General features: G+C 30.8%; 1 protein-coding gene across 9 annotated transcripts in view; it reads left to right on the top strand.

Annotated features, from left to right (window-relative positions):
* Positions 1-12231, top strand: part of LOC108380752 (ankyrin repeat domain-containing protein 29) — a 69299-nt gene that overhangs the window by 48178 nt on the left and 8890 nt on the right. For all 9 annotated transcript variants that reach the window (XM_017637170.1, XM_017637157.1, XM_017637192.1 and 6 more), the window contains one exon: positions 7209-7319. In XM_017637170.1, the coding sequence (XP_017492659.1) occupies positions 7209-7319 (111 nt within the window). The remainder of the gene's footprint in view (positions 1-7208; positions 7320-12231) is intronic.

The raw sequence follows: 12231 nt of genomic DNA, 5'->3' as shown, positions 1-12231 counted from the left end.
ATAGAAACTTTTTTATTTTTTTAGTTTCATTAAATTTTTAGGAACTTTTATTATTTGTTTTAAACTCAAACTTTGGATTATGTTACTTTAAAAAGGGGTTTTTTTTTTAATTTCATTTAAATTTTAATTTCATTTTAAATTTTGGGATCCTATGTTATTATATTTCTTTTTTTTTAATAAATTTCGTATTACAAATTTTTAAATTTTTATATTTTATTATTGTGTTAATTTAATTTAATTTTTATAAACTTATTTTATTCATTTATTTTTCTTTTTTAATTCAATATTCTTCTAAATTTTAGTTTTTATTCAAAAAAAAAATGTACTCCTTTGTACATCTATTTAAATTGAATTGAATTTTTAGAAAACATCTTATTGCTGAAAGACGAACAGCAAAACGCTTACTGCCGGTTTCACGAAAGTAGTTTAATTGAAAAACTATTATTTTTTTCTGTCAGTTTCCATATTAAATTCAAATAAAAAATGTAAATGTGCATTTCTTGCACGGTAGTACCCATTCTCAACTAAACTCACCTAGTTCGTAGCCAATTTATATAAGCATTTTGAAAGCGGTACATACAATTAATTACTAGCAAACAAATCAATTAAAGCATCAAAGCATCAATCTTTGTTTGATAGTGGATGCCTACGAAATGAAAATCACGCATTTGTATCACAAGAAAATTATCCATGAAATTAATTGCTTAGCGAAAATGGAGCAAAAAAAATATATTAAAAAATATTAGCAAATAAAAGTTTTAAATGAAACAGAAAATCAAAAAAGTTATGTATGAATATTTTATGCCTTCTTAAATCTTGCCTTTGTATGTATGTAGATATATGTACATAAGTTGCATGTTGAAATCACTTGCACCGCATGCCAATTGCCCAGCTTGCCGTACGAATTTTATTTATATTTATATTTTTTAATTAATTTTTCGCTACGATTAATGAGTTCACTTTTGCTTTTCACCTCATTTCTATGCTAATATTCATTTTCTAATTTCCATTTCTCCTTTTCTTCGTTTTTACTTAGTTTATGGCTCGTAATTTATTTTCATTTAAGGCAGGCTAATTTGGAATAATTTCGCCTCATTAACACAAGTGGACTTGTAAAAGAGTAGTGGTAGTGGTGGTTGTGCTAAAGAAGCTTGCAGAGGCACTTAAAGTCGATCAAAACGCCCCTTTTCTGTCGCTCTTTCCAGTCTTGCCGCCCCACACACCATTTGCATCATCGCAGCGGTACTCAAGTTACCTGCCTATGCTTAGTTTTTTTTTGTTTTCTTTTCTTTTTTGTTTTTTTTTTTTATGTTTTGAACTCATCAAATATTCGAAAATTGCACTTCCGGCGACCGACAGCTTAGGGCTGTGACAAAATGACTGCGCGGCTTGTATTTATCATTCTTGTGGATGGTATTTTTTGTTTGTGGTATGTTTTTGTTATTGTTTGATACTTTTGTTTTTTATTGCTTGCTTCCGTCACAAGCACTAACAATTGTGGCTTGTGGCAAAAGTGTAAAAAAAGAAAGGCACTGCTTAGTAGTCGACCACAAATTAGTCAAATTGAAAAGTGTAGAGGTTGCATAAAGAATAAAAAAAAAACATACGCCAACGAGACCGACGATTCGCTGGTAATAAAAAAAAACAAACACACTGAACTTTTGCAGAAAAAGTTTAGGTGTTGATGCAAATTAGTGTTCTATTTATTCAAAGTAGGGTGCAAAGTATACCTATAAAGGGGCGATTGGTTACACTGGAAAATATTTTTTTTTTTTTTTGTGACAAAATCTATCTCGAGAACGAGAACAGATTTGGCGATGGAGAATTTAGCAAAAATAATCTCTATGGATAAAAAAAATACTTTTACCTTTAAAACTACGTTAAAAAAAGAGTTTTTAAATTACTTTATATAATTTACTTTTTTGACCTAAAAATAGTACGCCATTAAAGTTTTAGAAAATTTTTCAAATAAGTTGTTGCTGTTCTTGCGTCTAGTTTAATGGTCGCAGCAACCGCAAAAATGTTTTTTTATAAAATCCATAACATGCTGTTTCAGGTAAAAAATAAATACGAATTTTAATGAAAAAGTTATGCCAAATTTCTTTTCATGAGTAAAAGAATATTTTCCAAAGAACAAATTTCACACTAAAATTCTTGTCATGTAATATTTAGAGGAAATCCAGCATTAGTCATTAAAAAAAGGTTCGCTAATAAAAATAGAGAAGTTCATCATTGTATTTGTGGAAATCCAGCATTAGGTATAAACAAAATATTCGCTTATAAAAATGGAGAGGTTCCTCATGGTGTTTTCTGAGTGGCACAAAAATGTTTGATACTTCACTGCGTAGTGGAAACTCAGCATTACAAAAATAAAAAATTATAAATAAAATAACAATTTACAGTTTGATATCATCGTGCGACAGTAAATTTTATACATAAAAAAATGAATACATTCGCGAAGCTATGGGTAAATTATAGTAAAACTGCGTACTTAATTTTTCTTTCTGACCTCAGGATTTTTTTCAAAAAGACTTCGAAATTTAAAAAAAATGTGATTATTTCAAAAAATTATTATTTAAAAAATTCAGTGCTATATAGGATAAAAATAAGGGTATCATTATAACAGAATATATTTTTTGGTGCATAAGGACGAATGGGTATGGAATGTCCTTTAAAAAATTTTATCCTTAAATATCCTTGAAAATTTGCAATATTTTTAAATTTTTTTTAATTACAGTTTTGAGGACTAATATATACGCACGACCTCATCATCGAATTTCATCCTGCAAACTTTATTAACTTAAAAAGATAAAATTTACTAAAAGCGCATTTTCAATACCTAATCGTCGTTTTAAACCAAAAAAATTTATTGTTTTCTCTCACATTTGGTACCCATATTGTTATTGAACATGGCACTGATTTTTTAAAATAATTTTTTGAATTAATCATACCTTTAAAATTTTATAAGTCCTTTAAAAAAAAACCCTGACGTCAGATCTTCTTTCGTGTGTTTTGACATTTTTTTTTTGTTGCAGTTCAAAAAATTTTAAACAATCGAATTGTGAAAATTTCAGTGTAAGTTGCAGTCATTTCTCGAGAGCGACGTTCTTTTAATTTAGTAGCAATTTTTGTTTCCGAAAGTGATTTCTGAAAATCTACAAAAACTACTTTTTGTGTGTTTAGAGGGGAAAGTGGACTTTTGGTTTCACAATTTGACAGCAAAATGCGTTACCACTACCACGTCTTCTAAAAAGTATTTATTTATTTGTAAAATCATTCTAAAAAACTATTTGCATGGAGTGATACATAGTTACACAAATCTGCGATTAATTTAAGATTGTCTCCAGTCGATTGTAATTGGCATTTTATTTACGTAAATGTTAATGTACTGCGATAAATTCTACGACAACTGCGCTTAAAATAGCTTCAAATGGCAAAATGCCACATAAATTGACATTTGCAATTTGGCTAGGTTGGAAGGAAAAAAACATTTTTTTTTTGCAAAGAAATATACCAAATGGGATATAAGCAGTGCAAAGTAAACACTGAAAAGTTCAAAAAAAAAAAAGGTAAACAAAAACTAAAAAGCCGTGAATGCTGTGCTTACCAAAAAATTTTCCGCTACGAGTACTTTTTTGTCTGTTTTTTTTTTTCTTTGCCACTGAAGTATAGCGTGGGGCACAGACTTTAATATTCATTTATATGTTTTATTGTAGTAGTATTATTCCCAAGCATCCATTGACACCTTCGAAATTTCAAAATGTACCCAACCAAGTGATGAGAATGAGCAGAGAAGTATCTGTAAAAAATCATATAAATATGTAAGTAGCAAATATATGGCATTACCGCAACGTGTATGACATGTTGCAAGAGCCGCAACGACAATCGCAGATGCCACAAGCGCACTGAAGCAAAAAGCAGGCAGTCGGCCAACAAGCCGCATGTAGCGTCCCGGCGCATTGCTGGTAACTTGCTTGGTTGGCTGGTGACCAATTTATTTCATTTGGCTCATTACATACATATGTATGTATATTAGAGTGGTCCAATTTTTGTATGGGAAAAACATTTCATGCTAGAAAACGGGCACCCCCTTAGTTTTTTCTTTTTGATATTTGTAATATCTATACCAACTTTCAATTTTCTACTGTAACCAAGGCAGGGTGCTCAATGACCTTGAAATTCGCTATCGGATCGCTGTGAAAGTGGCAAAAATATTGGTAATTTTGCCATGACAACTGAAGCTTTTGAATTTTTTTAGATAATTTAAATTTGAAAAGATTTTAAATTGATTAACTAATTGTTTGATTAATATATGTACACAATGTTTCTAAAGTAAAATATGAGCATCCAGAGCATCCCATAAATTTATATGTACTTAGAAGCGTAAAGTTTGGTACCAGCACTTCTTTCGGCAAAAAATTTTGGATGGTGCTCCAAACCCTATCTCGGAATTTGTTTTTTTGGACCATTCTAATGTATATAGTATGTATGTGTATGTATTAGAGAGCTGCGCAAATGGTTTTACATACTTTGAGTGTGCCCTATTGCGCAGTATGTTAAATGCAGTAATGAAGCAAATTAACTTGACAGTAAATGAAGTAAAACTCAATGCTTGCTCGCCAGCAAAACAAATACTATAGTGTCGCTGCTAGTTATAGTTACTGAGTCAACGACAGCACTTAAAATGCGCAATATTTTTAGCTTCGTGACAATAGCAGATGATTTTTCATTATTCAGAAATAAAATATAATATGAGTAAAATCTCTTAGATGTTGATGGATTAAAGGGAATGATTAAATTATTTTTTTGTTATTCAGAAAATTAACCTACGTCGTAGATTTTCGGCATTATTTAAGATTTTAAAGCATTTTTAGGTGTTCTTCCCAGTATTTTGCTGGAAACTATTGAGGGAAATCGTGATCTGAAGTTTTTTTTTGGGGATTTTAATGATCTATTGGACATCTAGTGACACTTTTTCGAAATATTGAGAATATTTCGTAATCTAAAAATATTAAAAAATATTCGTGTCATTACTTTAAAAAATTCATTCATTCCAAATGGCATCTTTTAAATGCCTTAAATTTTTTGTCATTCCAATGCGTATAGAAATTCGGCATAAGATTTGTAAGATTCTTTAACTTATCTTAGTAAATGTGTTTTGTCCAAATATTTCATATTAAATTATTTTAAATAGTAAAATACCCGGGTAGACCCGTCATTGCCAGTATACTCGGACAATTGTACCCGGGCCCAGGAAAGTTCAAAAAAGTTAAATTTAAGACAATCCTACATATCCGAATTTTCTCTACCGTAGGCTGAATATTTAGTGTACAGTGACTCACACAAGTTTTGCTTTTTTTTTTTTAAATTTTCACAACGTTTTTCAAAAACATTGTCGAAGCTTTAGCCAAAACCATATAAGTCAGAGCTTCAAACTTTATACAAAATTTAGGAAAATTCATCAAAATTTCGAGCTTTTTTATCTGCATCATTAGAGAATTTCTGGGTGTGCAGTTTTAAAGCCCATACAATTTTAGTGTCATGAAGTGTAAGTTTCAAGCGTCTCAAAAGTCGCGTTGATTTTAAATATTTTTTTTTGCTGACGGATTTTTGCACTCTTTTCATATACATATGGATTTCTTATGAAATAAAATGCGGGAACCCTTCGAATTGCACTTCTTATGTAAAGAAAAAAACGAAAAAGTAGTCACAAAAAAAAAAACTTATTAAAAATCAACGCGATTTTTTGGACACTTGAAACTTGCACTTCATGAGATTAAAATTATACCCAGAAATGTTCTAAAAATTCAGATTAATTAGCTCGAAATTTTTATGAATTTTCGAAAATTTTGTATAAAGTTTGAAACTCTAAGCTAAAACTTAGACAATATTTTTTTAGAAAAATAACAAAAATAATTAGTAATTGTGAATATTAAAAAAAAAATCAACACATGAACACTTGTGTGAGTCACAGTATATAATATAGAGCCGATTCCAAGGGTAATAGCAACTATATAAAGTATTTTTTCGGCACTTTTTTACCGCACAACATGCGCTTCTTTCAGTGGGAGAAATATTTTTACACATCTTATCCGGGTTGCCGGATAATTAAACTACCCTTGTACCCGACACCCTTACAACCGCGGTATCATGGCGCCAACCTTGTTATCTTTTATAATTTTATAACAGGTGGCAAACATATTTCGATTAATTTTCCCGAATAATTTTTTTCGTTGAAAGATTCGTTAATTAATTTGAACCACTCTTACACATATTATACTCAAGAAACCTTCTAAATGATAATCACACGATTGTTTGGGTAATTCGTTGCTGAGTTTAGGTAATATAGACAAAGGTGTTTACTGCATTCGTTGCATTGCTCACTGTTTATCAAAATCAATACAGTAGTCGACAGTAGACAGTACATGGAGTAGTGCTTGATCTTTCATCGAAGCAATGTTTCGATTCACTCTTAGCAGTAGTCCATTCAAATATGCCGCCGACAGTATTTGAAAGTTGTGAGGTAAATGAGTGAAATGAAGTATAGCGAACATAAGCAAATGTTTTGAGCACACTTTCAAACACATTTATGCAGCACTCTAGTATGTATGCAAGTGTGTGTGTTGAAAGCATCAGGTGCACTTTTGCGACGCTGCTGTTTAGCATATGTTCGACGGTGCGCCAGTCAGCCACATTCATACGTATCTACACACATATGACACGTTGTTGCTGTTGCATCACATTCGCTGCAAGTCTAATGTTGGCACTTTTTTAGTCTTTTTTGTGCATCTCATACGGCTACTGTGCCGCCGGTGGAAGCTGTAAACTTTTTTTCTATACGAAATTTGAGAATCTTATTTCGGGCTCAGCTTGGGTTTCCGTCATTTACTTAGCACACATGCGTTTTTTATTGATTTTTTATTGTTGTTGTTACTACTAGTATGCAACTAGCTAAAGGGTTAGGTTGCATTAAAAAAAATACTTATGGGTGTGAGCTTGTGTACCAAATGTGGCAAGTTGTTCTTATGTGTATAGCTTGCAAAAAATATAAAATTTTCATACGTAAAAAAATACGTTTATGACTATATTTTACATTTTTGTATACAAGCGTCTAATAATAAGTACATACATATATTTTCCTTTCATTCTCAGCTGTTCAAATACCCACATATTTTATTTTATTTTTTGTTTATTTTTTTCTTTTGCAGAAAGAGACCCCATCCGATGTGTTGTTGCATTTGGCAGCACTGCGTGGCGATGAAATCAACCTGCGGCGCGTACTTGACAGCGGCAAAGTGCATGTGGATTGTAAAGATGAGGTATGTACATATGTAAATATATAAATTTGTATGCATATAAATATGCTTTTGTTGTAAGTAGGTTGCATGTGTTTTCTGTAAATCTTGCTGCTCATTCATCGTTCGGTGAGTGGCATTTACTTTTTATGCGTTGTGAGCAAAGTTTTTGTTGCCGTACGCTCACCCTTTGGCATTTATGTACATCAGTGTTGCCAAACATGGGCTTTTCCTACCAAAACTGGTAGGTTTTTTTTGCATTTGGTAGGTTGGTAGGCTTGATTGGATTTTGGTAGATTTCGGGACAATGAGTAATAGTTATTTGCGACAAATAGAAAATATATACGTATCTCCAAATATTTTAGCAACCTTTCTTACACAAATATTTCACCGGTGCGTTCGTATAATGCGGCCACAAGCATTTAAATATACCTGATTCCTAATTACAAACGTATACCTTATTATTGCCAATATGCAATACGGACATCCATATATCGTCACCTAAGGGTGAAAAGGTGCCAAGTCCATTTTTTTTTTAACTTTTTCAGGAGAGACGAAAAATCGATGTTGTTTCGTATTACCTGTCATTCTGCATCAAAAACTAAACTTTGAAAAAAAAATGGACTTGGCACCTTTTCACCTTTAGGTAGCGATATAATTTATGGCGTACTTGGACCAAGATTCCAGAAAAGTCTGCCAATGGGCTCGTACTCAACCATATTTCAGGCGGATGTCTTCCCAATCGAAGTTTGTGTTCGCGAATGCCATCGTAGAAGGCAAATGAGGCCAGAATAAATATTATGTCGGATATTCAGGCAGCGTTAAAGGCCTTAGTCTTTTAAAATGGCATCAAGGCTTGTAAACTCTTCACGTCACGTCAGCATATTCTGTTTGAAGGCAACGAAAGGACTGACTGTCTCGCAAAGCGTGAAGCCCAAATGCGTTTGCATGGTCCCTAGACTTTCTGTGATACATATAAAGGATACACTGCAGACCTACTTAGGAGCTAGCTGGGAATAATCTCAAATTGCTGCCTAATGGCGGAAGACAAAGGGAATAAGACAATCAAAGATATGCATAACTCTTTCCAGCAGGAACTCCGAGAAAGACACCTTGAACTTAGAACTCTTACTGGCAACCTGACAGCACACTGCAAGTTAACGTACGATTTTAGTTAAATGGGTCTTTTTGTAGGGACGGACTGTAGGGTTTCTCGGGTGGTGAAAGAAACCCCAGAGTATATTCTATGTGCCTGCCCACGAAGCATGAATCGTAGATTGATACACCTTGGAGAACGATTGCCTTCTCCATCTAAAATTTGGAACATGGCCTCATCCAAAGTGCTGAGCTTTTTAAATAGCCTAAGGTTGGAGTGATTACAATTTTGATTTAGCACAATATATCTTCTTAGATCGCAGCGCGGATATCTTCGACGTAATAATAATAATATTGTCACTAGACACGAATAAAGAGTTCGGAAAAACTCTTTGGGGAGTTCTGGGGAATAAGTTTGCACTCGAAAATATAGTTGACCGCGGACATAAGTTTATGGGTCTTTCTTCGCTGTCAAAGAGAATAACGCGGCTTTATTTGCCGTCACCTATGTTAAGAGTCTTTCTTCGCCGAAATTTTACGATATGTTTGTATGTGTAAAGAGACATATCGCACACCGTCTTCAAAAGAGTCACAACTCAAAATAATGCGTTTGTCAGAAAATACGAAAAACTATTTCTTAGCACATGATAATCATATGGGCAAGGGTGACTTTACCTTAGGTTTTTTTTTTAACAAATTATAACAAAAATTTGCTCTAACTTTTGCTGAAAGGTAAATAAAAGCTCTGTATACATTTTTAGCGTATAATCTCAAAAATGCCAAATTTTGAGTTGTGACTCTTTTGAAGACGGTGTGCGATATGTACATATGGATAAGTCTGTAAAGTAAAATGAATCGTTATACGCAGTTAATTTGTTTTTATTAATCTAGTTGTCTTTTAGTTTTACTAAATGTTATGTCAAGTATGTTTTTAAAAAATTTTACATTGAAAACAAATATAAAAACCCAAAAAAATTTTTGGTATGTTTTGGTTGGTTATGGTGGGAAATTTTGGTAGGAAAAAAAATATGTCTGTGGCAACGCTGATGTAGATGCTAAAGACAAAATTAAGTTTGAAATGAAGGTAGTCACGAACACATGCACTGGCTATGAATTGAGAAAATAATGTAATTTGGAAAACTTTTGGCAGGATTTTATGTAGAATAAATGATTTTAAAATGTTTCTTTAACTTTGGGAGTTTTTTCTATTAAAATGAGTTGATTTTAGCTCAAGTTACACATTCAACAAACACATTTTTGATCGGCTATAAAACCGTGAGGCCAATAATTGATTTATATCTCATGTCGCGTATGCTGCTCTTATTTAAGGACATACTTTATACATGAAATTTGTTGAGTTTTACTACTCATGAACATTTCAGCAATTCCAAGGCTGCAAGACCTACTTTAGCGATGTCCAAATTTCCGCCTACATATTATTTTATGGCATCGAGCTTTGTGAATACCCGCATGCTCGTTTATTGATTAAAAAAGGTCCCCCTTTTCATGCTATGCGCAAGATATTTCCGTTTAGGGCGCCTTGCTGAGTAGGATGAAGTCCCTGCAGCAAAATTTAGGGACAGTCTGGCAAAGCGCTAGTTCCACCCTACAAATTTCAGAACTGTCTCTGAACTACTGAAATAGGGATGCAGAGTTGGACGGTTGAAACTCATATGTTGCTAGTTGCGCTGTCATCAATGTTACTCATCCTGGTCATGTGAAAGCTGACAAAAGATGCACAAATGTAATATACTATATTTTTTCGATTTTCTTAGACCCTAAAAGTAATAACAAACTGTTTTCGTTTATTTAATATGTAATTCTCTACATAGTTTATGGGGCAACTGCTCNAACATATAATGAAGTATTTTTATTTACAAAATTGTATGCGTGCTTATTTAAAGAAAAGGCTCCATACTATACTTATTAGAACCAGCTCAAAACTAACCACATTTTTTTTAGCCCGGAGGTGACCCTTTTTGAACTATCTAAGAACTGTTGTTATATGAACTGTATCAGAACCATCTAAGCCAGAGTCAGCTCAGAACAAGTTCAAAAGTTCTGCAGAGGGCGACAATTGTCACTTCGTAGGACATCGCCATGTTAAAAAATACAGTTGCAAGCGTTGAGTTGGGATAGATGAAGAACCAGTACCGTCCCTTTTCAGGCTAGCTCAGCGCAAGTTCTGAACCAGTTTGATTTGCTGCAGGGGTATTAAAAATACTCATACATTAATATGTGTGTTTGTGTGTACATATGCATATATACTGATGAGTCAAGGCCACACTGTTTGAATAACTTTACAGCGATTTTTGTTTATATTTATTACGGGCATACTGGATCGAGATTCCGGTTTTAATTTCCTGCATGCAACTGGGTAAATTAGCCTCATTTCGGGCAAGTGTGTTAGGAATATACAAATATGTAATAATTTGAATTGGTGGAAGATAGAGAAAGAAGGGTAGTGGCGTGGATGTATATATATACATATGTATGTACGTACATAATTTCAATAAAATAATACAAAATTATCAAAAACCGAAAAAATTATAAAATATAAAAATATATATAAATATTAAAAAAAATTAAAATATTATGACTTCGAAATAATCAACTAAGTTTCAATAGTTTTTAATTAAATAAAATATGGCAAAGTTGAAAAAGATTAAAATAAATAAAAAATAATATATAAAAATTAAAAAGTAACATTTTAGTTTAGAAATGATAAAAGAAAATTTTAATAATTTTTAACAAAATAGTAAAATTAAATTATAGTAAAATTAAAAATAAAAACAAACAAATTAATAAAAAATAAAACATAAAACCTAAAATAAAAATATTTAAAATGTACTAGTTTTGAGTAAAGTAAAATAAAGAAATGATAAATAAAAAATTTTAAAAATACACATAAAATAAAAAACAAATAAAATTAAAAAATCACAGGTTTAAAATAAAATTTCATTAAAATACTTATTTAAAAGGGAACTTGAAAAAATAAAGCATATTTTAGGTTCGATATAAAAAATTTAGATTTTCCTATTTTTTAATAAATAAAGCAAAGTAAAATTGAACAAAAAAAAATTCAATAAATAAAACTTAAAATCAAATTTCACTAAGATTACAAGATTATAAGATTATATTAAGAAATAATAAAATAAAGCAAAGTATAGTAAAAAAAAATAAAAAATGAAACAAAAATGAAATTTCAATAAAATAATTTAGAACCAATATTCAAAAAACAGGTAATATGTATGTTAGAAATAAAAATATTAAAATTTTACTAATTTTTAGTAAAATAAAATAAAGAAAAGAAAAATTAAAAAAAAAATTTAAAATTCATATAAAATAAATAAAATGAAGAAATTAAAAGTTTAAAATAAAATTTCCAAAAAGAATTATTTAAAAAGAAAATTAAAAAATTGATACATATTTTAGTTTAGGAATAAAAAAATAAAATTTTAATATATTTTAATAAAAGAAAACAAAGTAAAACTGAACAAAAAATTATTTAAAAAATTTTAAATAAATAAATTTAAAATAAAATTTCACTAAAGTTATATCATGAAATAATAAAATAAAAGTTTAATAATTTTGTATAAGATAGTATAGTAGAATTAAAAGTAGTAGAATTAAAAATAAATAAGAAATTAAACATAAAAATAAAATTTCAGTAAAATATTTTAAAGCCAAATTGAAGAAGTATTATATTAGCTTAGAAATAAAAAAATATTAAAATTTTATTAACTTTTAGTAAAATAAAGAAAAGAAAAATTATATTCAACAATTTTATTGAGCTTGAGGCCGTTTTACTTATTTCGTATTTCTAAGCTCAGTGGGTAGA

Source organism: Rhagoletis zephyria, unplaced genomic scaffold (genome assembly GCF_001687245.7).
Source record: "Rhagoletis zephyria isolate East Lansing unplaced genomic scaffold, Rhagoletis_zephyria_1.1 Rzeph_scaffold_00128, whole genome shotgun sequence".
In the NCBI taxonomy this organism is placed as follows: Eukaryota; Metazoa; Arthropoda; class Insecta; order Diptera; family Tephritidae; genus Rhagoletis; species Rhagoletis zephyria.
The sequence above is the reverse complement of the archived record's forward strand: the minus strand, read 5'-3'. Positions and strand labels throughout refer to the sequence as shown.